Below are 25082 nucleotides of genomic sequence, written 5' to 3'. Positions count from 1 at the left end.
AGGAAGTATGCGTAAGTGTTTCCGGTGCACCATTTTATGCTTCAAAGCTTCGGTTATTGTTGTTTGTTCGATAAAGCTTCGCTTCCAATTGAATTTCCCCCATTTCCATTTATACCGCCTTTTTTTTTACTGCTTCGTTCGAACAGTCGAAGAACAATTGCTTGCTTTACAAAAAAAAAATCACTTCCGATCCGGTGACGAGGGAGGGAAAGCTTCGCTTTGAAGTGTGGTGGAAGTGATAAAAGCTATCGCTTTCAAATCGAAACAAGACACTTAGCAACCATAGAGCAACGCAAGAGTGCAACAGCCAACAGGAGACAGACCCCAGACATCGAAACGGCGAACATTATAGCAGCCAGCAGCAGCTGGTATTAGGGAAGATCCGTGTCCGTCGAGACGACGCAGGAAGAGCGACTGTTTTTTTTTGTGTGCCAAGGAATTTGCGTTGTAAATGGACAAAATGGAATGCCTGGCCCTGCACCTCCTCTCTCCGCAATCTGCAATGCTACAAAACACTTCCACCGAAGGCAGCATTCAAGGATGAATCCACCTCGGGGTCTGCTGCGAGGGCTGCGGCATGCCTTCTTGGCGTCGATTGGCGTGTGCTGCTGAAAGATAAATAAAATAAAATATTTAGACACAGAAAAGGGTGGAAAGAGGGGGAGGGGGGGAGGGAGTACTGTGGCCAGGGGTGTGATTTCCTTTCACGCGTACACACGCGCGCGTACCCTCCCCCGGAGGAGTAGAAAAGAAGGAAAGGAAGGGTCTTTTGGGGACGGTCCAGCCAGCTCGAGCCAACCCGAACCGAAGTCAGGCGCCCCAAGCTTAGCGCTCGTAAGTGTCGAAATCCCATCCCGCGGATGTCGTCGTGTCCCTCGTTGTGGCTCGGCTGCTGGCCGTTTAGCTCGTTTTTCCGTTTTTCTTTTTTGGGGCCCTTTTTTTTCACAATCAGACTGCTGCTGTGACAGTGTGACAATGTTGTGTCATGAACATGAACCCCCCGGAGAAGGAGGCAACCGAGTTGTGGAGAAATGGAAAGTTTAAACAGAAAATGGAACAGAGAGAGAGAGAGAGAGCAGCAGCAAAAGGTGTCTAGCAGCGGGCGGAACGGAAACATCAGCAGCAGCAGCAGCGCCATATTTTTGCTCCGCTTTATGCCGGTCATTCTTCCGGTGTTGTCGGCTTCTGGGATCTGTGGCTGCCAGTCCAACCGAGGATTCTGGTTTTTTTCTTTCTCTCTCTTTTCACGAACACTTCTTTCACATTCGCTATCGCATTTTCGTGCTTACTCCTTTCTTTTCCCTAAGATTTGGCTGCTTCTTCCTTTTTAGCACAAATCCTTCCGCAGGCAAGTGTCGCTTGTCCCATCTCTGGCTGTCCTTCTTCGGGCACAGTCCACATCCTTTGCTTGGCCGGGCCCACGGTGGTTGGGATTATTCATGAACCGACTGCACGGGTCGAAACGAAACGCACAACATCTTTTGGCACCCTTCTTTCGGGCGAGGGAGGAAGGACCATTTCTCAGCCCCAAACAACAGTAACTGGAAAGTGTCGGTGCACGGGGTGCGATGGACCTCCTTAGCTCCTCCAGCCACCAGCTGCTACCAATGGGGCGTTTAAGGAGCGTTACCCCTCATCTCCGGGGGCCGCGGCCGCGTACGTACTCCTTTCGCAGTGTTTCCCTTGCCGCGGTCGATGCCGCGAAGGTCGTGGTAAATGCTGAGATTTTTTCGCAGATTTTCCACACCTCGCCCGCTCTCCCCGGGAAGAAGGGCAGGGGTGTCGCTTCCCAAGGGACGGGAAACACATTCGCACCATTCGGTCGGTGGTCGGTCGAGGCTCAATTTGGCTTTTATGGGTGTACTTTATTATCGGACATTACCGAGTATCGGGAAAAGGAAGGGGGTGTTGCGCCGAGGGGGAGAGGAGAAGGGGTGCAATTTGTTGTTGCCATGATGTTGCACATAACAACGCACGCACATTTGTTACCATCCTTTCTTCCTTCCTTCCTTGCTTCCGTCCGATAGCGATGTATGATGTGATCTGTGACTGTTGGGGATGCTGCCCTCTTCTCTGGTTTATGTTGTTGCTGGTAACCGATTGAAGGAGGATATTCGTATAGTGAACGCACACACAGACAGACAGACACACTGCTGAACCTAACATATTCCAAATCACGCTCTCTTCCATATTCCAACATATTCCAAATCACATACCCCACATGTGACCCGCAAGAAGCTTTGATTAAAACGATAAACGCTTGAACGGGACCGACTTGCCGGCGACCGTTTATCATTTTCAGCATTTTCCTTTTTTGTGTTTTTTTTGTGGCGATTGTCACTCGCAGCATGGATTTGATTTGTGAGTTTGCAACATACATGATTTGAGTAGTTCTTGCAATTATCACTAATCATTGTGCAGCAGGTTTAACGTTAGAAGCGACTTGCGAAGCTATACTTGAAATTGTTAATGTTTATCGAATGCTGCTGGTGCAGCTGTAAACGCAACTTTCCGGTTGTTGTTTTCCTCCAGCAGCACATCCTTGTTCCTTGTTCCTTGTCCCCAGGTCCAACAGTGTCACGTTGCAATCGATCCACCACGATGCTGTGTGTATTGGATGCACTTTGATGGGTTCTCCCTCCCCCCCTTCAGCGATACCGGCAACCACTCGTTGTGCTACGTTCACTCGCCCACTCGTTTTCTTTGTCCTTGGCCATTGCCATCTCTCCCCTGGCGGTCATCGATCGTCTACCACCGCGTCATAGCTAAAGGTGTGCTAGCCAGCTCATCGGTAGCATAAAGCTCGCCCAGACCAGTCAGTCTCGGTGTGCCGGTGTTGCGTGTATTGGTGCTAGACGGGCAACAGCAACAGCAACAGCAACAACACGCGAAACGGCGAGCCGTCGCGTGAGCCAACCGTGAATGCCAGCCAGAGGCAAGTTCAAGTGTGTTTACATGACGGGATGACACCCAGCTCCGCGGCCGGCCGCGGTGGTGGTAAGCACTCGGCACTCGCAGACGTCTACCGTCCGTCCGCTTGTTGCAAAATGCAACAATTCTGCAGCGAAAGTGAATTCCCTCTCTGCACGCGCTTTGTGCTGGTGTAAACAAAGCGCAACTATTGGTTTTGCTCACCTGATTCTTGTTATGGTTAGTTTCTGGGCCCCGGAGTTCTACGTCGGATTGACGGTTCATGTTGTCTTGTTCTTTTTTATAGCGAATTTTTTTTTATATCTTTTGATGTCTTGTGCCTTTAGCTAGTGCTTTTCTCTGGTACACGAGCATCAGAAGATTCGTTGCGTGCGTTTTGATGTTTTGATTTGTTGCTTCCCGTCAACGTGCAGCAGACACCGTGCCTTCAGCTATCATTATAAGCCTTTCTGAGGGACATATTGCAATGTTTATTGTTTATGTTGGTTGATGCACGTGCACATGAAGAAATGAGCTTAATAATATAAATAATATCGGAAATATCATATTATTTATATAAGCTCTAAATAAATAATACTCGCATGCATGCCCAGAAATAATTTGAATAGTTCTTGTGATGCATTCATCCAGCATCCAGGAATTAATCTTCAAAATTATCATCATTCAAACCATTTCCATGGAAGCGAATGGATATGATGTCGATTCTGTTACCTCTTCGATTCATAAACACTTATTGCGTTATATTTTGAACTAGCTTCAAATCTACGCCTCACATTATGTTAGTCGTTACCGAAATGCAAAGCTTTTGTTTGGTTTTTTCAGATGCCAAATACAATTTATACAATATGCAATTTCCTGTTAGAGATTGTTTAGCGGAGAATATATTAATGGCTTTTTGTAAGGTAGCGATATCATCATTTGCTTTTTTTTTGTTTTACATATTTTTGTTAATGATGAATTATGGAGCCGAAGCCGTATTTACAGATGTTTAGATTTGGTTTACATATATTGTGGTCGTTGGGTATGTAAAGTTTGCTTCTCTTCATTAGTATCTTGCCGCGTGTTGTGTAGCAGATATGGCCCTTTATATCTTTGCGACGATGTGTACACTGTTTTGTAACAGGGAAATTCCAGACCTGCCCAATGATGGAGCGTTGTTTATTGAGATGCAAACAATATATTTAAAAAAATCAGCATTGCAGACACCTTTTTTATCGATAGCGCCATTTGTCTCTGCAGATAGCATATAACATAACAAAAAACCTGATCAAACATGTTGTTAGTCTCATACTGGTTTTATATCTCTGATTGGAACCAGAACTATATATAGTGATCATGTAAATGTTTGTGTCGTTCTAAATGACGTTTGTTCGGCTCCGGGTTTTACTTAAATTGTAAATATCCAGCAACAGCTACCTAATTTCTCCTCTCAGTCAAACCAACCCAAGGTATCGGCAATGCCTTTTTGCTCCACTTCTCCCTTTTTGCCATCTGTTTGCCTCGCCTCGTCTTCCTGCACTGAACCGAGCCCGAGCGGCGAGATAGTTGTGCGACAAAAGACGGCCATCATCATCATCATTATTATCGTGCCCATTTGCTGGAAACCTGGACACCGACGAAATCGTTGGTCAAATTCATTTGGCGCTGGTTGCGCCAATGTCGCACGTCCGCTCTCCGATGACGGTCGGGACGCGGTGACCAGGGTCGGGGTCTGGAAGGGAGAAGAGTTCTAGTATACACGCCGAGTGCAACAAACTAATAATATCAATCAACCTAACGACTAAATCACCGCGCAAACAAGACAAAACCCAGGGAACCGCGGCCTCCGGTCGGTGTCGGGGGGTCAGGGTGTGGGCTCGTCATGCTGCTCCTGCTGCAACTACTGTTGTTTGCTCCGTTGCCATCGTTGAGCGCCGCAGAAACATAAGAAATCGTCGCCAATGCGCCATTAGCGCGAGCAGCGGCCGCGCGACCGCCACGATTGTCGCCATGTCTTGGTAACAGATTTCTGGAATGGCTGGCAGTCGCGCCGCCCCGCGTGTGGAGGAGCATTGACCACACCGCGCACCGGCACTGGCACACTGCTACACACCGGATAAGCCGGAGCCGGATGATGAGGGGGGAGGGCGATGACGAAGACGATGATCGGCGATGGCGATGGCGATGATGTGATGTACTGACTGGCTTGGGCAAACGGCAGACGAGCACCTCCACTGGAGCTCTGGAACTCCATTTTTCATCATTTCGTTTCAAGCACCCGTCCCGGATCGTCTAACGAGTTCTAACGATACCAACCCCCAAGGCATGTCAACAGTTGAAAATCTTGGAAATATGTTTAAAAATAGAAATTACCTTACGTGGAGGGGGTCGTAAAGGAGGCCATCAACAGTGCGCACTCTTCCGCATGTTTATGAAACATTCAACAACATCGGGTTTAGCTCTGGTGCATAAAATAAGGGAAAAGGCATACCATACCACTGCGTACCATCACCATCACCACCACCACCACCAACACCACCAAAAAGGATAAAGTTCAGCTCGGATAGTTGAACATTCATGCCCTGAAACCAGACACGAACCCCGGGCGCGACCACCATCGCCATACGCCATACAATGATCCACACATGAAGACGGATGTGAAGGGATGCTGGAAAACAGGCCCAAGATTGGCTGCCTTCCGGTGCCGGTAAGGCTGGAAAATGGCAGCAGCGGCAGCGGCAGCGGCAACAGCAGCAACGGCGCTGGTGTGCGCGTGGTTTTTGGGGTTTGTGTGGATAAAGATTTGCTTCTTCGTTTCGCGTTGCTCCGTCCATCCGTTTGCAGGATGCCGGTTTGCTTTCCATCGCCAGACACGCGCACGAACCATTTTGGGTTGCGTCGTCGACCCAACGCACAGAAGAAGAAGAACAGCAACAACAACAACTAATGTGTGTGAGGACGCTGGCTGCTTGGATTTATTGTCGTATTTTATTTGCAAATTATTTCTATATACACACACACGTAAAGGGAAGCGGCGGATGGCACAACGTCATGTATGTGAGTTTGCGTGTATGTGTGCGTGTGTGTTCGGATCACACCATGTACGCGGCACCCAATAGGTACCTCGAGTTTGGTTTGCGATTTAGGGACTTAAGTGGCTGGAAAGTTTTCGCAATTTAACGCTAAGCTATTTTAACCCGTGGCATGCGTAAAGAACCCCCGGGCCCCGGGCCCTCCCCCCGGTAGCAGCAGCCCAAGCAAAGGCTGCTTTGATTCGTGGTTGACGGCGTGAGATGAGGGGACCGTGTAGTATTCTGATGATTCCTCTCTTCGCTCTATTTTCTTCTCTTACAACGTCTCTACACACGCCTAAAGTCCATATGAAAAATTGGTTTCTGTCCTAGATAAGGACCTTTCGTTGCCGAGACGTTGTTAGGGTGTTTCTACAGTAACAGAGAATTTTCGTTGCACGAAACTATCATATAGCAACGAAATGTTTATACATTAAAAAAACAGATTTCCTTAGAGGCATGTTTTAGCACATTTTTATACGCTGAATCGTATAAAACATAAGTTTAATCACACAAAATAGTCATTATAGCCTCAAAATAACTTACCTGCCGCTGTTACACAAACACACAACGCTGTACTGCTCTGAAAATAGATGTAAAGAAACCTTTGCTCCAAAATTTGTTGTGCGCCGTACAAAAAAGTTGCCCTCATTTTTTTCTTTGCGTTAACGAAAGTTTTCTGCTAGTGTAGAAACACTCTTGGAGTTTGGTGTTCGGTCCGGGAAATGCTCTGTAAATATGATTCGCTGTTACGCGAGAGGGGTAAACACTTAAATTAAGTTAGTCACCATCGCTCGTCTTTTCGCTACCAATTTGTTGCCCGCTTCAAGACCCCATTTACATTTCACGCGTAATTCCACACGGTGCACGGATCAGGACATGGGACCTAGAGCAAAGGTTAGACACTCTGGCAAGACTCATAGTACCACTCGGGCTCCCTAAGGAAACGGGCTGCTTCCTTCACCGGTGCACCGAAGTCATTAAGAAAAAATGGCAAAGAAAGCAACGACGTGTATCACGACGACAACGACGACGAGGACGATGCAAACCTGAACCCTGACCGGCCAGGAAGTCAAAAGTCAAGCGTTACCCAAGGACAAATGGTCGTTCAATACCCGTCGTTTTGTGCATGATGATGACGATGGCCCGCGCATCGATTTCCTGGTGGTGGCCACCACCACCACCACCATCAAACGGTGCTTGGGATCATGGGGTGCATGCCCTTCCCTGCTGTGGTTGACGCGTCGCCTGGCTGCGCACCAATACCATAGGTCATCGGTGTTCAAAAAGGTGGCGACTCGTTGGACCGGCGATTTTGATGAGGATGTGTTTTTTTTTTGCCGGCATTGCGGTCCACCATTACCTTTGGTTTGCATCCTCGGCCATTCCATCGTCTTATCAACTATCTTCCACACCGAACGCGCACTGTTCACATACATACACTGTCCCGTGTATGAACTCCCGGTACGGATAGCTCATAATGGAGGAAAATGAAGAGGAAAAATCGTGGCGTGATGTCAAGGCACGTAAAGCACGTCCACGGGTTGCGCCCGGCCGTCCGTCGGTCCGTTCCGAGTGTGTCCTTTTTGAAGCGGCCAACCATGGGGCACCGAGACCGAAGCCCATAGTAAGGAAAGTTTTACCATCGGCTTGACCTCCTTCCCCTCCTGGATCGTTTGTCCGGTGCTGCTGGACGTTTGGGACCGTTTTGGTGGTTTGTTGATGATCCGGTGGAAGAGCAGGAAGCGGCGGTGACGGTGATTGCGGTGGAAAAAGTTTGATTTGGCCTTTGGGGACCCCCCCCCCAACCCCCCCCCCCTCCCCCGGCCATTGATGGCCACAGAAGAAGAGGAGACGGCAGTATTGGTATTTATCTGTTTTCTGATTCACATTTCGCACGTTCCGAGACTCAACTGCAGTCACGGACGGATGGACGGACGGGTCTTTGTAGATCGTGCCATTCTTCGCGGAAAATCGCGCTGGCAGGCAAATCGAGTGGAGAAAAGGTCAGGGAGAAAGAGGCGTGACTAAGACAGTGAGATTTAAGACTGACTCGTTGTCGTCCGGTGTAAAGAGTTTTTCCAAAAAATATTGTTCGCCCGTGATACGGCCACGACGCCACACGCGCCCTTCTGTCATTCTGGGAAAGCGCATAGCATGGTGCATCTCCGTCGTCACGGCTGGGAATTGGTGCTCGGAAATGAAGGAAAGGAAATGAATAAATGTGTGCGGCCATGATTTTTCGTTTCTACTGCGCTGTGTCTTATTATACGGTCGCAAAGAACATAATTTTGATGCCACCGAACGTGACGACGAGAAACTCTCCGTCATCGGTAGCGTTGGAGCTTTATAAGGTTTATTTGAATATCGTCTGTCGTGGCGTAGACTTTTCTAGCTTCTAAGGTGCAGGTATGAGGTTAGCAGACTCTAGGTTGTGTTTTTAATGTAAAAAAATTTTTCGCAAAAAACGTCCTGGGATTTAGAAATTAAATCAATCAATGCGAGATCACATGATTGTCTTTCTTTTTGCTAGCATTTTTTTATTAAAATGAATGCTTTGCTTGCAGTTAGTATATGTCATCTACCAACGAAATAGGCGCAAATTGTTAAAAATTTCGCTGCATTACAACAGTTAACTTTGATAACCTGAAAAGAACTGACAGATTTAGTTGAGATTAAACAAATGGAGGCAAGTTCACTTGAGCAAACAAACAATAAACGATAAAATTTTTCGAGATGACAATCGAAGCAATCGAGGAAGAACATTTCGCCGACAGAGAACAGTAACGATATGAAAAAAGTCCCAAGCAAGTTGTTCTGATTATGCGCGGATCAAAAATCATTTTTATTGCATAACGTTTTAAGTACAACTGATTTCCTCTCATTTTACAGATGGTTTCTCTTCATATAAATCCTCCTTTGATCTGAACGGGAGCATAAAAAAAGATTTAGATCGATCAGTCTAGCCGTTTTGCTTTGGCAACATGTTTGGCGATCCATTCTTTATCTATAAAAATAGATTATTTACCACTCGTAAGTTCGTCAAATCGTCGCAACCGGTAAGACGACTGTAAGTATGGCTTTCCCCTACTTCGCGTTCGTGGAAATTCCTTTATTCCGATGTAAAGCCGCTTCTCTGATTCAGCAATCCGAATCGGACCTTTTTTTCCCACCGCGCACCGAAACGGTTCTTGATCACTTGACAACCTCTAGTGTCGACCGAAAAGGTGCGTTGATTGAGGTGGAGAAGGATGTTTATTTTTACGGCACAAATTTTCGTGCGAAATCTCAAAAATCATGTATCACACCGCGAAAAGGAAGGAAGGAAGGAAGGAAGGAAGCAGACGGGATCCTCCATCGTGGGCCGCGCGATGCCCACTCACAAATACGCCCTTTCCGTCCTCGCAATCCCGGACCGGGGGTTCCGCTCCGGCAACAAAACCCTCGCGGATAGCAAAGGCCGTACCATGGCCATGGTCCTGCCAGCGGCGCCTTTGCTGGACCAAATTTTACATATTTACCGTTTCGTCGTTGCTAAGTGAACAGCGCGCGCGCGCTCGCCACGCCATTTTGTTCCGTTTCCGTCTCTAACAACGAGCTAGCGAACGAGCTAACAACAAGATGCTTTAGTGTTCGAAGCAGAGCAAAACAACCAACAACCAAAAAAAAAAGGAAAAAGAAAGGAAACGATTTCGTTCGTCCAAATACGATTGATGGAAACGATTGGCCGAGCAGCAGCAGCAGCAGTACCAGAAGCCTTCTGGCAACGGGATTCCGGGCCAGACCATGAACCCCACCCTTTCGGCCCAGAGTGGAACCGGGAGACCAGAGAGGCGGAACGAGAGGCTAGAGAGACGGAAAGCATAAAAATTCAAATGGATGGAAATCCGCACTAGGCACCCCAAAAGGACCCTCGAATGTTGCACGGAACGGTGGTGGAGAGACAAAAAGACGGCAAAACCCCAAAGAAGCAAAGTCGGAAAGTCGGAAAGCGATCGAAGAAACAAAACACAACCGACGAGTCCCCCCCACCTCAGGGCGCTAGGAGTAAGGGAAAGGCAAGGCAAGGGAAGGGGAAAAATGGATGAAAATCACGAATGGGGTGCGGGCTTTGAAAATCGCACAATTCCTCTCCTCGTTATGATGAACTTTTCCATAATTTTCCGCGATTTCCACATCGTCGTCATCCTCGTCGTGGTTGGTGGTCGGTCGGTCGGTGGACAAAGCCGGTGGCAGCGCTGGCGGTGGCCAAAGTGGCTCCTTAAAGTGATCGCCACGTACCGTTCCAGGTTCGGTCGGTTTTTCACGATGTAAATCAACTCTGCGATGGTTGTGGTGGTGGTGGTGGTGATGCGATTGTACCTTCCGTATCGCTTTCGTTGCTGTTATCCTTTTTCCCTGCCATCGTTGCCGGTCAACGTCATGGGCAAATGGGTCCCACCGGTGACGGCTTGGTGTTGAGGCGAAAGCATGAAACAACAGCGATATGAAAGATTATGCAGCAGATTTGTCCGTCCGGTTTCGGTCTGTGGTTCGGTTCCTAGTTCTCTGTCCCCACCCCGATGACGCTGGAGACGCTGGTGACGCTGATGATGATGATGATGTCCTTTTGTGACACCGACCGCGAGCCTCTTATTGCTATCATTACGCGCGTTTGGCACTCGGACAAATTATGCTAACTCACCCGCCGGCCCGGTAAGATGGTGGTTGAGTTTATATTTTTCTTTTACTTTTTCGGTTACTTTTCTTCTGATTCCTTCCTCTGGCGCTGGTTGCAGTTAGCCCCCCGGGGGGTGGGGGGGGGGGGCGGGAAGTCCTTTCGGAACCGGTTTGACCAGAAATGGACCAGAAGGCACAGCATAAATGTAAAACGAAACTCGGCACCACCAACCCCGGCATCTTCTGCATCCCGGGAATCGTTTTACTAGAAATACTAAGCTATCTCTCTCTCTCTCACACACACACGCGTACACTTTTCTAGCCTTAATCGCTAGCCCCAGAAGTGTGGTGAGCGTGATTATCATACAACCCCCGGGGTTGCCCATTAACATAATCATAATATTGTATTGCCACCGACTGTCCCGCTCCTTTTCGAACGCGCAAACCACCCGGCATATTGGGTTGCATTCCGGTCTGATTGGTGGTTGGTTCTTGGAAAATGCCCCATAAAAACGGCTGGCCATAGACCCCGGCCGTGGAGAGAGGACCGAAAGAAGTCGAGGAGAGGAAGTCGAGGTGTAGTACCAGCGACAGGCACTTAGTGGCATTGCGTCCGGCAAATGGATGTCCGCATTCGGTTCAAACGTTTCTCGCGTAGTGCCATTGAAGCCCTTGGTGTGTCCGCCATTTGCTTGTTTCATACGCCATACGCAACTCCTCCTCCTCCTTCTCCTTCTCCTACTCCTTTGGTGAACTGAAACTGCGTACAATGATCTCCTTGATGACAGGTCATTTAACGGTGCGATGCGGCGGTTATGCGGTGCTGCCCTGCTACTGTTTCTGCTTCTGCTTCTGCTGTACGCCATCATCGGTCGTCTTCATCGTCATCGTCTGCCGGTCCGGCACTCAATTGCTTTCGACAGAAAATGGATGGCGTCGTGGATTGGATTGGTTTGGATTGGGTCCCGGTCAGGTGTGGCGTGTTGTTTCATATGCTGGCGAAACGATGCTCGATTATTGCTGCTAACCTATCTCCGGTTGATTCCGTTCGAGTTTTTTTTTGGGCATGAGGATGTAATGGCTCCCACCAGGGCTGTTTCCGGGTTTCTGTACACACCATGCCTTCGGTACTACATCTTGTCCCCCCCCCGTGCCAAATGGCGCAGATGGCCTCCAGAGCACCTCGAGGCTTCGAGATGATTGCGATGAAGATATGCAAATCATCCCTTGAGCCATTGTGGTGGCCAGACACACTACTACCCCCTAAGACAATACGATGGATACGAAAGACGCTGATGGTTGTGGCTTGCGAGAGGTGCTTATGATTGATGGTCAACCGGGTTCGATCCGGGTGGTTCCACCGCATCGGTACATAGAGGGGACGGAGGGAGAGTAAGTTAAACCGCGTCGAGCGGCGGCAGTTCGATCCGTTCGGTGGTGACGTCCGTTCATGGTCGTTCTCGTGTACCTCGCACTGTGCGGCGTCAATTGGTCAATATTGATGAACGGCGCGTGAAGGTGTTTGTGGTTCACCGGCGTCCAGGTCCAGGCTACCTTGAACCTGTGTGTGTGTGTAGCCCGTACGTGGGACCGTCGTTGGTTCTTACAATTAGTGGACCAGTTTGCTCTCTCTCTCGAGGCGGGCTGTTATGATCGTGTGGAAGAAGAAGGCTTCTCTCGTAGCGTAACGTCACAATTGAAGCGATAAATACACGAACCCGCAACCGGCAGATGTGAGAAAACCTTGAACAAACAGACGACAAGCAACAGGCAAGAAGACGACAGGGCGCGTTGAAGTTGAAAAATTAAGATTTCGTTTTTTGCTTTTTAGAAGCGTGACATTACCTCGTAATCCGCAATTCTTCGTACCATAGGTTAAGGATGGTGATCGTGGAAGGAACGCGTATCTTCAGCATCATTCTAGCTAGCTGCTTAACCGCAGGCCTGGTGAGCTGTGAAGGCGTTGATGTGATTAATCACTTCCCAGACGTACCAACGTCTTATCGGTTTAGGGGAACGCGGGTTCGCGGAGTGTTGGCGGTTTTGCGGGAGAGAATTTTAGAGTTTCGTCGCGTCTCAGACGTGCCGCTTATCTCAGTTCCGCTCTAATCGCTCCCATCGGAACAGCACGATGCCCTCTCTAGAGCATGACCTCTTCTCTGCTGCTACTCCTGCTGCTGCTGCTGCTGCTGCTGCTGTTGCTGCTACCGGTGTGCTTCATCAGCTGTGAAGGGCTTGTAGCCCGAAAGTAAAAGAAGTTCGCAACCGCACAAACACAACCACAGCCCCACGATGTAATGAAGCAGAAAATAAAGAGAGGCAGAGGATCAAATCAGACGAAACGAAACAACGAAAAGGAAACCTAAATGGCGTTCCACTCGCTTCCTTATCAGCTGGGTTGGGAGAGCCTCGCAAAAGACGCTGCTGCGGATGGCGCTGCACCGCGTACTAATCTGGTGTTCGACACCAAACCTCTAGAGAGAGAGCGAAAGAGCGCGAAAGGGTTAGCCGCATCATGAGCCGTTTGTTTGTTTTCGTTTTCATCACAATCTTGGCTCAGGAGCGCGGCGCTGTGTCATGGTCAGCACTACTGGGTATGGTGCTGGAGGGAGAAAGGAGGTACATAGTAAGTCGGTGTTGTAGTTGTTGTTGCTGGTAGAAGGTGAAAGAAAGGGTGAATTGAGACGCATTGAGTACGGTGGTGGCGGCGAACCGCGGCCGACTAGGGTTGGTGCTGGTGCCGAGAATCATCGTCTTATCATGTTACGCGAACCACGCGACGAAACGGTGAAACCGAGCCGGGCGGCGCCCATTAATCAGCGGAACGCAGATTTAGGATTTGGTTTGTTGGTGGCCGATGCGAGCGAGAGTGTGAAATGCAATCACCCACCCGTCCACCCACCCACTCACCCACCAACCGCCTGGGGCCTTCATTGAATTGTGTGTTTGCTGTTGTTGGTGTTTTCGATTTTTCGCACTGTTGTTGTTGTTGTTGTTGCGGGGGTTTCGGTGCGGCGCTTGTCTTGTGAAACGGTTAAAAAAGGCTGATAACATCAACTGTGTGCGGTACTGAATGCACGGTGAATAATGATGCTCGAAGCTTTTTTTTTACAACTATGCTTTAGATGTGATGAAAGGATAAGATCGTAGTGGGATGGTTGATCGTAATACATCTTTTTTTTTTATCACGTTGAAAACGTTGTTAGCACATTATTGCTCTATTATTTATCGGGTGCTATAACTAAACATTCCGTTAACATTCAAAATAAAAAAAGGTTCACACAATTCACGCTGTTCGTAGATTTTCATAGCCGGTAACGATAATGTAAACGATGCCGTTTTGCTAATTATAATACGTACCCACTTAAGACGTTTACTTTAATAATAGTTTTGGAAGATCTAAGGAGGTCTTTAACAGAGTTACATTTCGTACACGTTTGTTACACTCTATTTCTAGTGTTGTACCTCACGGCTAATTCAATAGTCATATCTCTTTCATAGTTTTGATTGAAGTAGTTCTCAAACCCGGTTTTGGAATTCTATTCATATTGAATATTCAGAGTTCAGAAACTTCGAATTAGTTAAAAGTGTTCTGGGCTCACATTGATGCTAAAGAAATGCCGTAATCGCTTCACTAGATTACAAATAATTCAACCTTTCGATGGAAGTTTAACATACTATCTGATTAACTAAGGGCGAAAGCCAGCTCCTTTCCTATTGCGCATCTACTATCAGTTGATCGTGCTCGTAAGGAATACAGTGCGAAGATTCTCTTCAATCCACATTTGCTGCCTGTATCTTCTGTTTGGATACCGTTTACGGTGCCCACAATCATGGTATTGGCACTGGTTTAACATTACAGCACACTCTTGGTCATTCTCGAGTGGTTCATCTGCACCAGCTGCTTGGAATACCGGAACTGCCATCCGACGTATTCCCCGTTAAATCGTTTGATGGTACCCCCGAGACAGAGCGAGAGATAGAGAGTAGAACATCTAAATCGCCGTTGCCACCGGTTCTTGGACCCGGTTGTTGTTGATGTTGAAATTGATTTCATACTCAGTCCTCGGGGACATACAGGCACTGGGGTATGTGTGTGTAACTGTGTCACCTACATTACGTGACAGGAGCTTTACGTAAACAGCAGGCCTCTGCCCGTAACCGTCACGACCGCACCGGCCCTACAATCTACAGATTATCTTATCTCGCCCGACTCTCAACCTCCTCTTATCATCTTACACTCGCACCACCGAGCCCTTAAGAGAAGCTCTGGATCGTTTTAATGTGCGGAAAGCCAACCCACCATCAACATCATCGTCATCGGGGAGCCGGTTCGTCGTGAGCCGCTAGCGGTTGTGTTGCTCTTGTCGACGATTTGCTTCGACTGTTTGTTTGCCTTCAGGGGATAGGATGTGATGTGAGGTAAAGGGATAGTTGTTAGCTTCTGCCGAGGTGCTTCTATCAGATAAGCGATGGTGATCGTCATGGTAGTAGCAGCATGTGATGATGATGATGATGACCACATCAGGTGAACCTCAGGTGACATTGCCTCGCTTCAGAGAGTGGTACAAAAGCGGTGCAAAAAGTCAAACGTTCCATTCCATTCCATTCCGGATGTGCTACGTAAGTTGCCGATAGTCGCCCTGTGGTTGCACGTCGTACGCAACATCCATTTAGCGTAAAAATGCATAATTTTGCAATCATATGTTTATCGCGAGCTCCCCGGCTGGACGTGACCGATCAAATGGACCGATGTTCAGCTGTCAGATTTCGATAGCTCTGTCATCCATCGATCTCCTCCACCTCACGCCCCGTTGCCGCTCCTCACAATGGACCATTACGGTGGATACAATGTAAGGATTCTGATTGATCCGATTCCCATCATGGCGTTTCTTCCAAGAAATGCGCACGCAAGGAGTGGTGCGATAATTGCTGACCGTCCGAAGCGACCGATCGACCAACCGTTACGCCAGACGCATCCACGCCCACGTGCGTTTAGCTACGAAATTCCTCGTTATCATTCCAACTGCTGCCTGTGTTCTATGTTTTCTGAGTGCAGCATGCAAATGCACTGGTCCCCTGGGGGTTCCCTGATGCTTGCTGATGCATTCCCGGACACGAACACACGCGTCTAGCACCGCGTGTGGAAGACATTTAGAAAAATTACTTTACGAAACGGTAATGGTGAACCGGGAAACCACAGACGGATCGAGGAGCAGGAGAAGTGCGGGGTAACGGTTTGCTGCTGCTACTGCTCCATCCGTTGCTCGTTCGCTCGTCGTTTCCTTGGGCCATTAATTTGTCGATGTGATTTTTATTTAAATGTCACTCGAGGGTGGCACCAACCACCCAGTGAGACTTGTTCTTGGACTGCAACCCGTAGGGAGAGGTGTTTATTAGGTCCGTCGTAAACGGTCTCGCCGTAAGGCGTACTTTGTTTGGTTTTCATTCACCTCGCCTAGCATAGCGAGAAGTTTATGAAGAAGTTTAGATAAGGTTGTGAGAGCATGCAAAGTGGAAGTCGTAGTAGCCTGCACAACTAGCCAGCGAGCAACAGCACTTTGGGGTAGTTAGTGGAGCATAAACGACGATTAGATTGCTGGCTCTCGCAAACGTACTAAGCGGTAATTAATGGCATCTCGCTCCATCTGCGTAATGGATGGATGGGGAACTGGATAAGAAATTGTTTTTTTTTCATCGTTTTTTTGACTTCTTTTTTGTAAATTTGGCTTCAGGGTGGTACCATCAGCTTGCACTTCTGGCCTTGTGATAAATGATCGTCGAGTGGTCGCATCAGTTGACGAGGTACATTCTTTTTGTTTTTTGAGAAATGATTGGGCCTAATAGAGTAATCCGAAGGGGGACCCAAGCGCACCGGTATCGAAGGTGTCTGATCGCCGTTTGTCATGCGCCATCGGGCTCAATTGTTTGGAATTGGCCTTACGCGTTCGAGAAGAGTTTCCCTTTGAGGGCAGCACGCGGGCATCAAGTTAATTGCCGTCCCGAATGATAAATTTGACACTTGAAACACTTTCGAGGCTCCGATTCTCCTTGCTTGTGTGCATCTGCTGACGATCCTTGCCCAATACTTTGTCCAATTCGTCCTCACCGGACGGCGTTAACGAGCCACAGCGGAAATTACGTTGGTTTGTAAGGTTGTGTCCAAGGCTAGAGAGAGGAGGAAGAGAGATAGTGGAAGGTCCGGGGCACCTGGTAGATGGTTTATCGCCTGGTGGCGAGCTCACCTTCCGTTGACATTGAAGGTGTGGTTGGCTACAACATATCAACCTTGATGCCAAGTGGAGTCCAAATTGGACTTAAACTACGAGCCCCACGGCGTCGTCATCAGGCGCCATGCTAATGTGTGTGTGTGTGTTAAGACAAAAAAAAACCTTTAAAAAAGAAACCTAGTTCGAAACAAAATAAACATTAACAAACACGCACACACGAATGAAGTGGTGGAAAGCAAGCCACACGAGGAAATACCATCTACGGGGCGCCCGGAACATACACACACCGAACACCTCTTCCTCCTCTCCAGTAGTGTATGATTCATGGCATGGTGGCCATTGTGTTTTGGAAAATTCTGTCGGGAAATAAAATTTGAATAAAACGACGCCAGCAGCGCACCAGCCCGGACCAAAGTCCGCAGAGTGCTCTTAGCTTACAGGGTTCGCTGGTTCTTCGTAGACGTTCTGCTAAAACCAACCGCGGCCCAGCCGTCGTATCTCAGCATCTGCCTGAGTAGCGCCAAGCAGTCTGTGAGACGTTCCGTACGGTTGCACACCTCACGATTGGCTCTCTTCGCCTCTTAACGATAATGATTGCAGAGCCTGCAAAAGTAACACGAACCACGCGACGCGCTCTGGCGTATAATTGATTCAAAGAGAAGTGGCCGTTGACGGCTATTGGTTGCGTTTGAAGTGTGTTTCTGTGTCCGTTATTGTTCGGCTCTCGGGAGGGTGGTGGTTCGTCCGGATCGCCGCGAGTCAGGAACATCTTGATCCGCATGCAAACAACCAAACCTTGGACTACGCATTGTGAACTCCGTCGGCCTCCGTCGCAATCAAATGTTCTTTCCTTCTTTCCATTTTCATTTACAAAACCATTTTTCTAACAACATTTTCTTCTTTTCTCTTTTCGTATATTTCAATTTATTCCAACTGTTGTGTGCGTTTGCGTCCGCGACCATCCATCAGCCTCAACGATCTACCGGCATACGGCGACCGGTGACGATAACGATACGTCGTCGTCGATGATGATGATGATGGAGCACGCGAATCAGGATCAACCGTCACAGCAGTTTCCGGTGAGCGCCGCCGCCGCCGCCGGTGGTGGTGGTGGTGGCTCCTCGAACGGTCCCGCCCTGGCACCAGCCTCCCTGCAGGCTGCCTCGCCCCAGACGATGACGCTGACGGCGGATAAAAATAAAACCAGTAAGTATAGCGAGTCCGCGTTGTGCGCCCACTTCCTGTTGCTGGAACTATGTTTCGAGTTGGTTTTTGGAGGGCATTTTTCATTGCTGCTGCTGTACCAGAGTTTAGCGAACCCACAGTGCACCCAATTTCCCTGATGGAGAAGCAATTTCCCTATTTATCCCGCCCCGGGCGGCCAACCTACAGCCACCGTCTGTGGCACTCGAATGTTCCTTTTTTTCTGTCGTCGAATCCTTGCTCCTTACAAAATCAACCCCCCTTGCTGCGAGCTTGTGAATATGGGGTGATTAACGAAATATCTCACCAAACCCCCGAACCATGGCCCATAGGGGGCGGGCGGACCGGTTTAGCCTAGACAGACAAGAATGTGACAACGGTAAACGACCCTTCTCGCGCTCCCCATTAAATTTGCTTCCAAACTTCCACCGCGCACCGGTCTAGGGGCGACCGTCTCGGGGATCGTACCCCCCATTCCGGATGTGATGTCGCGTCTGGTGACGGGGCTTGTGGGAGTGACTTTCCTTTCCAGGATCAAGGATAGGTCAGGAAGAACGTTGGCAGCCGTTCCCTTAGCCGTTGACTGGTGTGACAGTGGCTGGGCGTTGTTGCTGGGCTGCTGTTGGGACAAAAGTTATCCCCGGAGAGCATTCGCTAGCATACAGACGAGGGATTAAAGCCAGACATCAGCACCGCCAGCAGCAACAGCAACAGCAGCAGTAGACAGGTGGTGGTAGGGATCGAGAGAAGGAACTCAATGTCTGCTACGCTGTTGGTGGCACAAATCGTAATTTTGCGCGACGGAAAATGGTTATTAATTATTTGCCGAACTCTGCCGAACGCGCACACGATGATGCTTTTCGATTGCTAATGAGCTCGATTGCTTGTGCGCCACGAATTGGTATTGGCGAAGACACCGGAGGGGCTTCTAGCTCGGTGAATTTGTTTTATTTATCTTCCATGTCAAATACGCGACGGTTCTTTTTCGCGAAGCATATTTTAATTGCTTCTCGGCGCCACCAACGCGTGAAATCAGCACCTCCGATCGGTCTAAGTGCTCGGTAATGAGGGCTCGAGTATTTATTAATATAGCGCCAACACGAGCAGCAGCAGCAGCAGCCACAGTAGCATGAAGATCATCAAAAGATTGGCATTAAGAAGGCGCGCACTTAAGCGGAAAGCGATTGAAACCATTTCAACCCCGCGAGATCAGCCCGCATTAATTGAGAGCTACTCCGGCGGTGGACCCAGGGCCGGTTTGTCCGAATCGCCAAAGAGTGGTGTGCTTTGGCAGGGGAGGGGGCAATAACACTTAAGCGTGGCCAAAGAAGTTATCAAACGGTCGAGGACTGCTCCTGCTGCTGCTGCTGTTGCTTCTTTGGGAAAAGTTGTTCCAAAGAGAAAGGAGGGTCCACCGTTCTACACCAGAGACCAGAGAACGTAACCAGACCAACGTCACACATCTTCGGAACGGGGATTTGAAATGTAGAAAGGATTCACATTACGGCGACACTCGTGGTCCGGGGCTAAAGTTTTCGGGAAATTAAAAACCATAAATTGTAGAAGGTATCACGCCAGCAGGAGATGTTATGGACGCATTTCGGGGGATTAGGACCCTATGTACGTCCACTAAGCCGCTAATGCAATGCTTTCGCTTCGTTTGTGTTTTACAGAATTATTGAAATGTCACTGCGACATTTGCAAGGACGAGAACTACGTCTGCGAGACGGACGGCGTGTGCTTTACCTCGCTGACGCGCGAAGCCGACGGTTCGCTCAAGTACTCCTACAGGTAGGGTCTTATCTGCATCCAATCACGGGTGGCCCTCCTTCCCCCCACCCCCGCTACCCCCTAACTTTCCTCATCCATCATCACCATCATCTGCTCATCAGCCGCATTATCATCGTCACCTCCTCCTTGATATAACCCCTTGTACACCGTGGCCAAAAAGTCTTATTAAATGTGTGTTAGTGTGTGTATCTGTGTGTTCGTATCGTATAAATCCTTTCCATTCCCCACCTTTCCGTGAAAACATTGCCAAATGTTTTCTCTCCCCCCTCCCCCCCCCCCTCCCCATTATTTAGGTTTTAATGTAATACTTTCAATCATCTCAACACTCATCTTCGTATCATTTCACTGTCTTCTGGTAGCGAGTGTGAGTGTCTCCGTTCGCCCGTGTGCGTGATTATGTGTTCTTGTACACATCGTACTTTCTCCATTTGTTCTTTCATTCTTTTGGATATTCCATCATAAAGGCAGCAGCCTCACAGGATATACGGCATCATAAGACCATATTAACGGACAGACGACGCATTAATCCTCTACGGAGCATGAGACTCATTAAATGTCACGGCCATATGTTGGCTATCATTCATTTTCATGGTTTAATTTTTTTTTTTCAACTAAAACGCAAGGCCTACTGGTAGGTCCCACCACCACGTCCTACGCCCCAAGAACGCATTTATTTCCTCCAACGTTTGTGTGTCTTCTCAAACGAGCGGTTCGGTTCTTGACAGGAGCCCTTTTTTGCGTGTTATTGTTCGCTTGACATCCTCTTGACAGGACGAAACGGAACGGCTGCCTGGTATATCTGTGCCTGGACGGTGTGTGTACCGTGTACAGTGGTAAATCCGCCGGTAATGCTTGTAAATACTCTGTTACAATTCCAACTCGCACGGATCCGCGGACCAACTACGGACCGACGTCAAAAAGTCAAGACGCCGTGTTCGGTCCGGCTCGCTCTGGTCCGCCGTGAAAGGCCGGCCGAACACCAATCACGTGCAGGCGGGGTTGAATCCTTTCGCTCTCCCCTTGCGCCAGTATTGTGCGTCTGTTTTGAATCATAATGGTCCCATCGGACCGGAACGGTGGGCTACTGCTGGCGCGAAGTCCGGTTTCTTACCTGGTGTAAGGTAGGCGCTCCTGTTGCTAGTAACAGTGCTGCCGTTCTGCCGAAAAGAGAAAAAAAAAAAACATTCGTTCGCTGTTTTTGCTGCTGGTGCACGTCCAGAGCCTGCTGGGTCCTGCAAAAGAAAGAAATAAAAATTGGCAAAAGTTATGCTGCGACAAAGCGTTGGCGTTTGGCGGCTGGACTGTGGAGACACGACCGATACCTGGGCCGGCCCTGCAACGAGGGTAAACGGAGACCCTCGTTACATGGTCACCAATCTGTTTGGTCCCGTGTAACCAACAGGCGGACGTATCGCGCGAGCGCGAATGACAGGACAACGTGTAATGAGAAGAGCAACACTGGACCACTAGACCTTCTTCTTCTGCCCCTCACTCCTCTTCTCTTTAGACGATTTCCTTTCTCCTTCTTTATGCTCCCCCAACCGACAAAGAATCAAGAAACAAGAAAGGCAACAAAAAGAATTGTCCTCATCCGTGACTCGTTGTTCCGTGCAGGGCAGGATACATTCGTCGTGGTGTTCGTGTTATTAGTATGCTAGTACAGCGTGGACACCGAAGCATCACACCAACAGCAGCAGCAGCAGCAGGAATCCTTAGGGGTCAGGTCCACGGTCCCTGTCTGGTCTGCTGGGTGCTGAAGGAAACACGAAAGCGTTTCCGCTGGACGCGTGCTCGAGCAGCGTTTTAATTAAATCCAATAATAATTTCAACAGAAATTCATGTTCTCCCTCTACGCGCACCTTCCCTGGCTTCTCGCGTCTCTGCTGCGCTTCTTCCGTTCCCCTTACCATCATTATTTTGTCGTCGCTTTCCCGGAACGTCGTCTTCGCGGAGTGGCACGATTTGGTGCCCCCCCCCCTCCCCCTCCTGTTCTCTGCCATTTTCATTCCTCAGCCGGTGTGACTTTTTTTTGTGTATTGTGGTGCTGATTCCACGACCTCTCATGTATATATGCCGGCTTTCGATTGTTATTACAATCAGCTTAATGTATGAATTGAACGCTACGTGAGCGAACATTTGAATTTGTGTCGAAGGAGTGGCCTGCAGTACACGAACAACGAGATCACAACGGAGCTGGAGGTTGAATTTATATTTCGTCTTGTCCTTTCAGTAGAGCAATACTTAACAAATCACGAGATAGGCTGATTCCTTTGTCCCTCCTTGATTCTTTCGATCTTTCGTATTATTCGCCCCGAAGTGTGTGTAATGCGCAGAGACATCAAAATTCAACAAACAAACTCGCAGCCATTTCTCTAGAAATTAAATTTTCAATCCGCGCGTACAGTAGTGTCGTCCTTTTTATGGCAATTGTATATAAGTCCCTTTTTAGTTAGTCTTAAAAAAGTATGGCTGGCTAATAATGTATTTGTTTGTAAGGTTTCGTTGTTAACTTCATTCCCTTTTGTTTGTCATCATGAGTCATTTGTGGTTTAGCTAAGTTTGTGCCAATATTTATCTAAGTTTTTAATCAAAGAGGATGTTTTCGGTTATTGTCTCATATATGCGCACCAACACAACTGACTGCACCCATCATAATCGTTTGGTTCTAGTTTGACCATTTCTTTTTAGTGAATTGGAATTTTTAATTTGCTCATTCATTTCATTATATCATTTTGTCCATCAACTACAAATCCAATCAGCAGCTCCTTCAAGTTTTTCATTTCTCTTCCTCCCAATGGTTTTTCCCGATTTTTTGCGTAATCGAAATCCGATGCCACCCATTTTCGCGAATCCTTCCGACTCTGTAGGGCAAAATGTCTTTCCACTTCATTTTGCTAATATGTATTTTATGAGCCCCTTAATAAAACGGGCATTCCTTGCTCATCGTTATTATTACCATAGCGTGGGGTTTATTTTTTTGGTTTTCCCTTTTGTTTTGCGTTTCAACAAAGCCATACTCAACGCAACCCTGGCTGGAAGGCAGCAAATTAACCTTCCTCCATACGAATAATGACCAACAACGACGAGACCAAGACACACACACACACACACACACACACACACACACACACACACACACACACACACACACACACACACACACACACACACACACACACACACACACACACACACACACACACACACACACACACACACACATCCAAACAACACAGCACAACGTGACACAAACTCCTCCCTCGAGAAAGGAAAAAAAACAAACAGGAATGGAGGAAAAATCATCCAACAATTTTCCAACCCATTCGCGAAAACCATCATCGTCGTCCTATCGCCGTCTCCTGATTGCCTCCTGGTTGCTGCGTCCTCCCCTACTCTTCAGCCTCACTACTCACGCGGTTTCCTAAAGGTTCTAGCCCCACATTCCGCCCTCACGATATTCATATATTCGCTGTATCGAATAACAAACGCAGTTATACGGAACTGTACAGTACACCAAATCTCGCATCGACATCATCCGGTGTAACCATATGTGTGCGTGTGTGTGCGTGTGTGTGCGTGTGTGTGTGTGTGTGGCTGGGGCCACATTACAACCACCCCACGCCGAGCAGGGCGATGCTTTCATATCGCGGTTTTGCCATTCCAGCAATAATCAGACGCGGATCCCGCCGCGATCGACGCGAACTGGTTATATTGGTTGGCCGAAGGATCGAAGTCACAAAGCCCCGGTTACTACGTCACGACGGTGGTGTGGTGCTGCGGTGTGTGTATCGGAACGTGTACCGTTCCGCGCCGTTTGTGTAATTTTATGGTGTCTCGCAAAAGATGCAAAATTGAAATCGAATTGTAACGACATGCTATGGTGGTGGTTCTTGGGGCAGCAAACGGGAGTTACACGTCGTCGTTGGATTGTTTTTCGATGTTCGTCCCGGTGGGTTCGTCCCCGTGGGTTCCCCGTGGAAGAAAATCGTGAAATGGAAAGCGTTTCCGATACACGCGATGTAAGTCGCCGCGATGTTGTGTTGTTAATGCGATATCGATACGTGCGCGACAAGGGAATTGCTGCTTGTCCTTGCGGTCGTTCACCGGGCCAGCATTGCGCTTCAGCAACCGCTGGTGGTCTAGCGTTGCGTGAAATTTATTAATAATTGTTCCCCTCGCTTTAATTGAGCTCATAAAGTGGGTTTTAGGGAATGACATCATCTGCCATTGTTGATGATCATTTGAGGTTTCGACAACGTGTTGCTCGTGCGTCTGTTTTTTTGAATATCTTGCTAACTTATGATCAATTTGCTCAATCACTTCTCTTCTATTTTTCTCACCTTCAACAATGGAAAGTCAATTTTCGGATGACGGCAGAGAGCAGTACATTGCATTCAAATTGTATGTTACTCCCCTAAACCACACCACTGCTGGAGCTTTTATGGAGCTCCTTTTCGCGTAGCCGTGATTCTGATTTACGAACCCACGCGAAACATCTTCCAATTAGATGGCCTCTTCACCTCAACCCAAAAATGGTTCGAAATCCAATCCACACGCTGTGGTTACGTATTAGGTAGACCCCAACTAAGACTCCCCCCAGGACCCGACCGACCGGGTGCTAATTTCCAATTTTCAACGCCTTCACTCTGAACGCGGTCCCGTTCTGGTCCGTTTTGTTCGTATTGGTGCACGTGTCTCTCGCACTTTCTGTATGCTAACGAGACTAGAATGGAGAAGAAGATGCTTCATGTGCGAACTGGTAAGTAGGCAGTAACTATAACTAATAGACCTCGGGCGTTAGGGGAGGGAGCCACCGGTAGACCCCTCGATGCTCGATGAAGCACGATGAAGCATGGATCGATCCATGGTGAGCTCCCAGCTTTTCTCCTTCACTCCGAGTCCGCTTGTGGTCAAACTAGTTTCAACCATTTCGCCCCAGCCCCAACTTGCTTGCGCTCGGTTGGCCCGGGAACCGACGGTATAGCGCCGGACAGTCGGCAATTAAAACTGTCTAGTTAATGGGGAAATTGATGGTCGTTGGGAGGCCTTTCGCCAGAGCGCAGGGCTCCCGTACTTCGGTCTTCAGCGCTCGGTGGTGGTGGTGGGTTTCGGGTAAATAGTCTGCTAATTAAACCGAAAGCAGCTGCTAAACGGTTGCGGGGGAAAGATTCCCGGGAGTTGGTTTCAGCTGAGGGCTTCAGTAGCTGGAGCATTTGGA

General features: G+C 48.5%; 1 protein-coding gene across 5 annotated transcripts in view; it reads left to right on the top strand.

Annotated features, from left to right (window-relative positions):
* Positions 1–25082, top strand: part of LOC125950510 (TGF-beta receptor type-1-like) — a 76519-nt gene that overhangs the window by 15257 nt on the left and 36180 nt on the right. For all 5 annotated transcript variants that reach the window (XM_049678584.1, XM_049678588.1, XM_049678583.1 and 2 more), the window contains exons 3-4: positions 17840–18076; positions 19747–19864. In XM_049678584.1, coding sequence (XP_049534541.1) covers positions 17840–18076; positions 19747–19864 — 355 coding nt within the window. The remainder of the gene's footprint in view (positions 1–17839; positions 18077–19746; positions 19865–25082) is intronic.

This window comes from Anopheles darlingi, chromosome 2, assembly GCF_943734745.1.
Source record: "Anopheles darlingi chromosome 2, idAnoDarlMG_H_01, whole genome shotgun sequence".
Classification (NCBI taxonomy): domain Eukaryota; kingdom Metazoa; phylum Arthropoda; class Insecta; order Diptera; family Culicidae; genus Anopheles; species Anopheles darlingi.
This window is presented reverse-complemented; position numbering and strand designations above follow the sequence as displayed.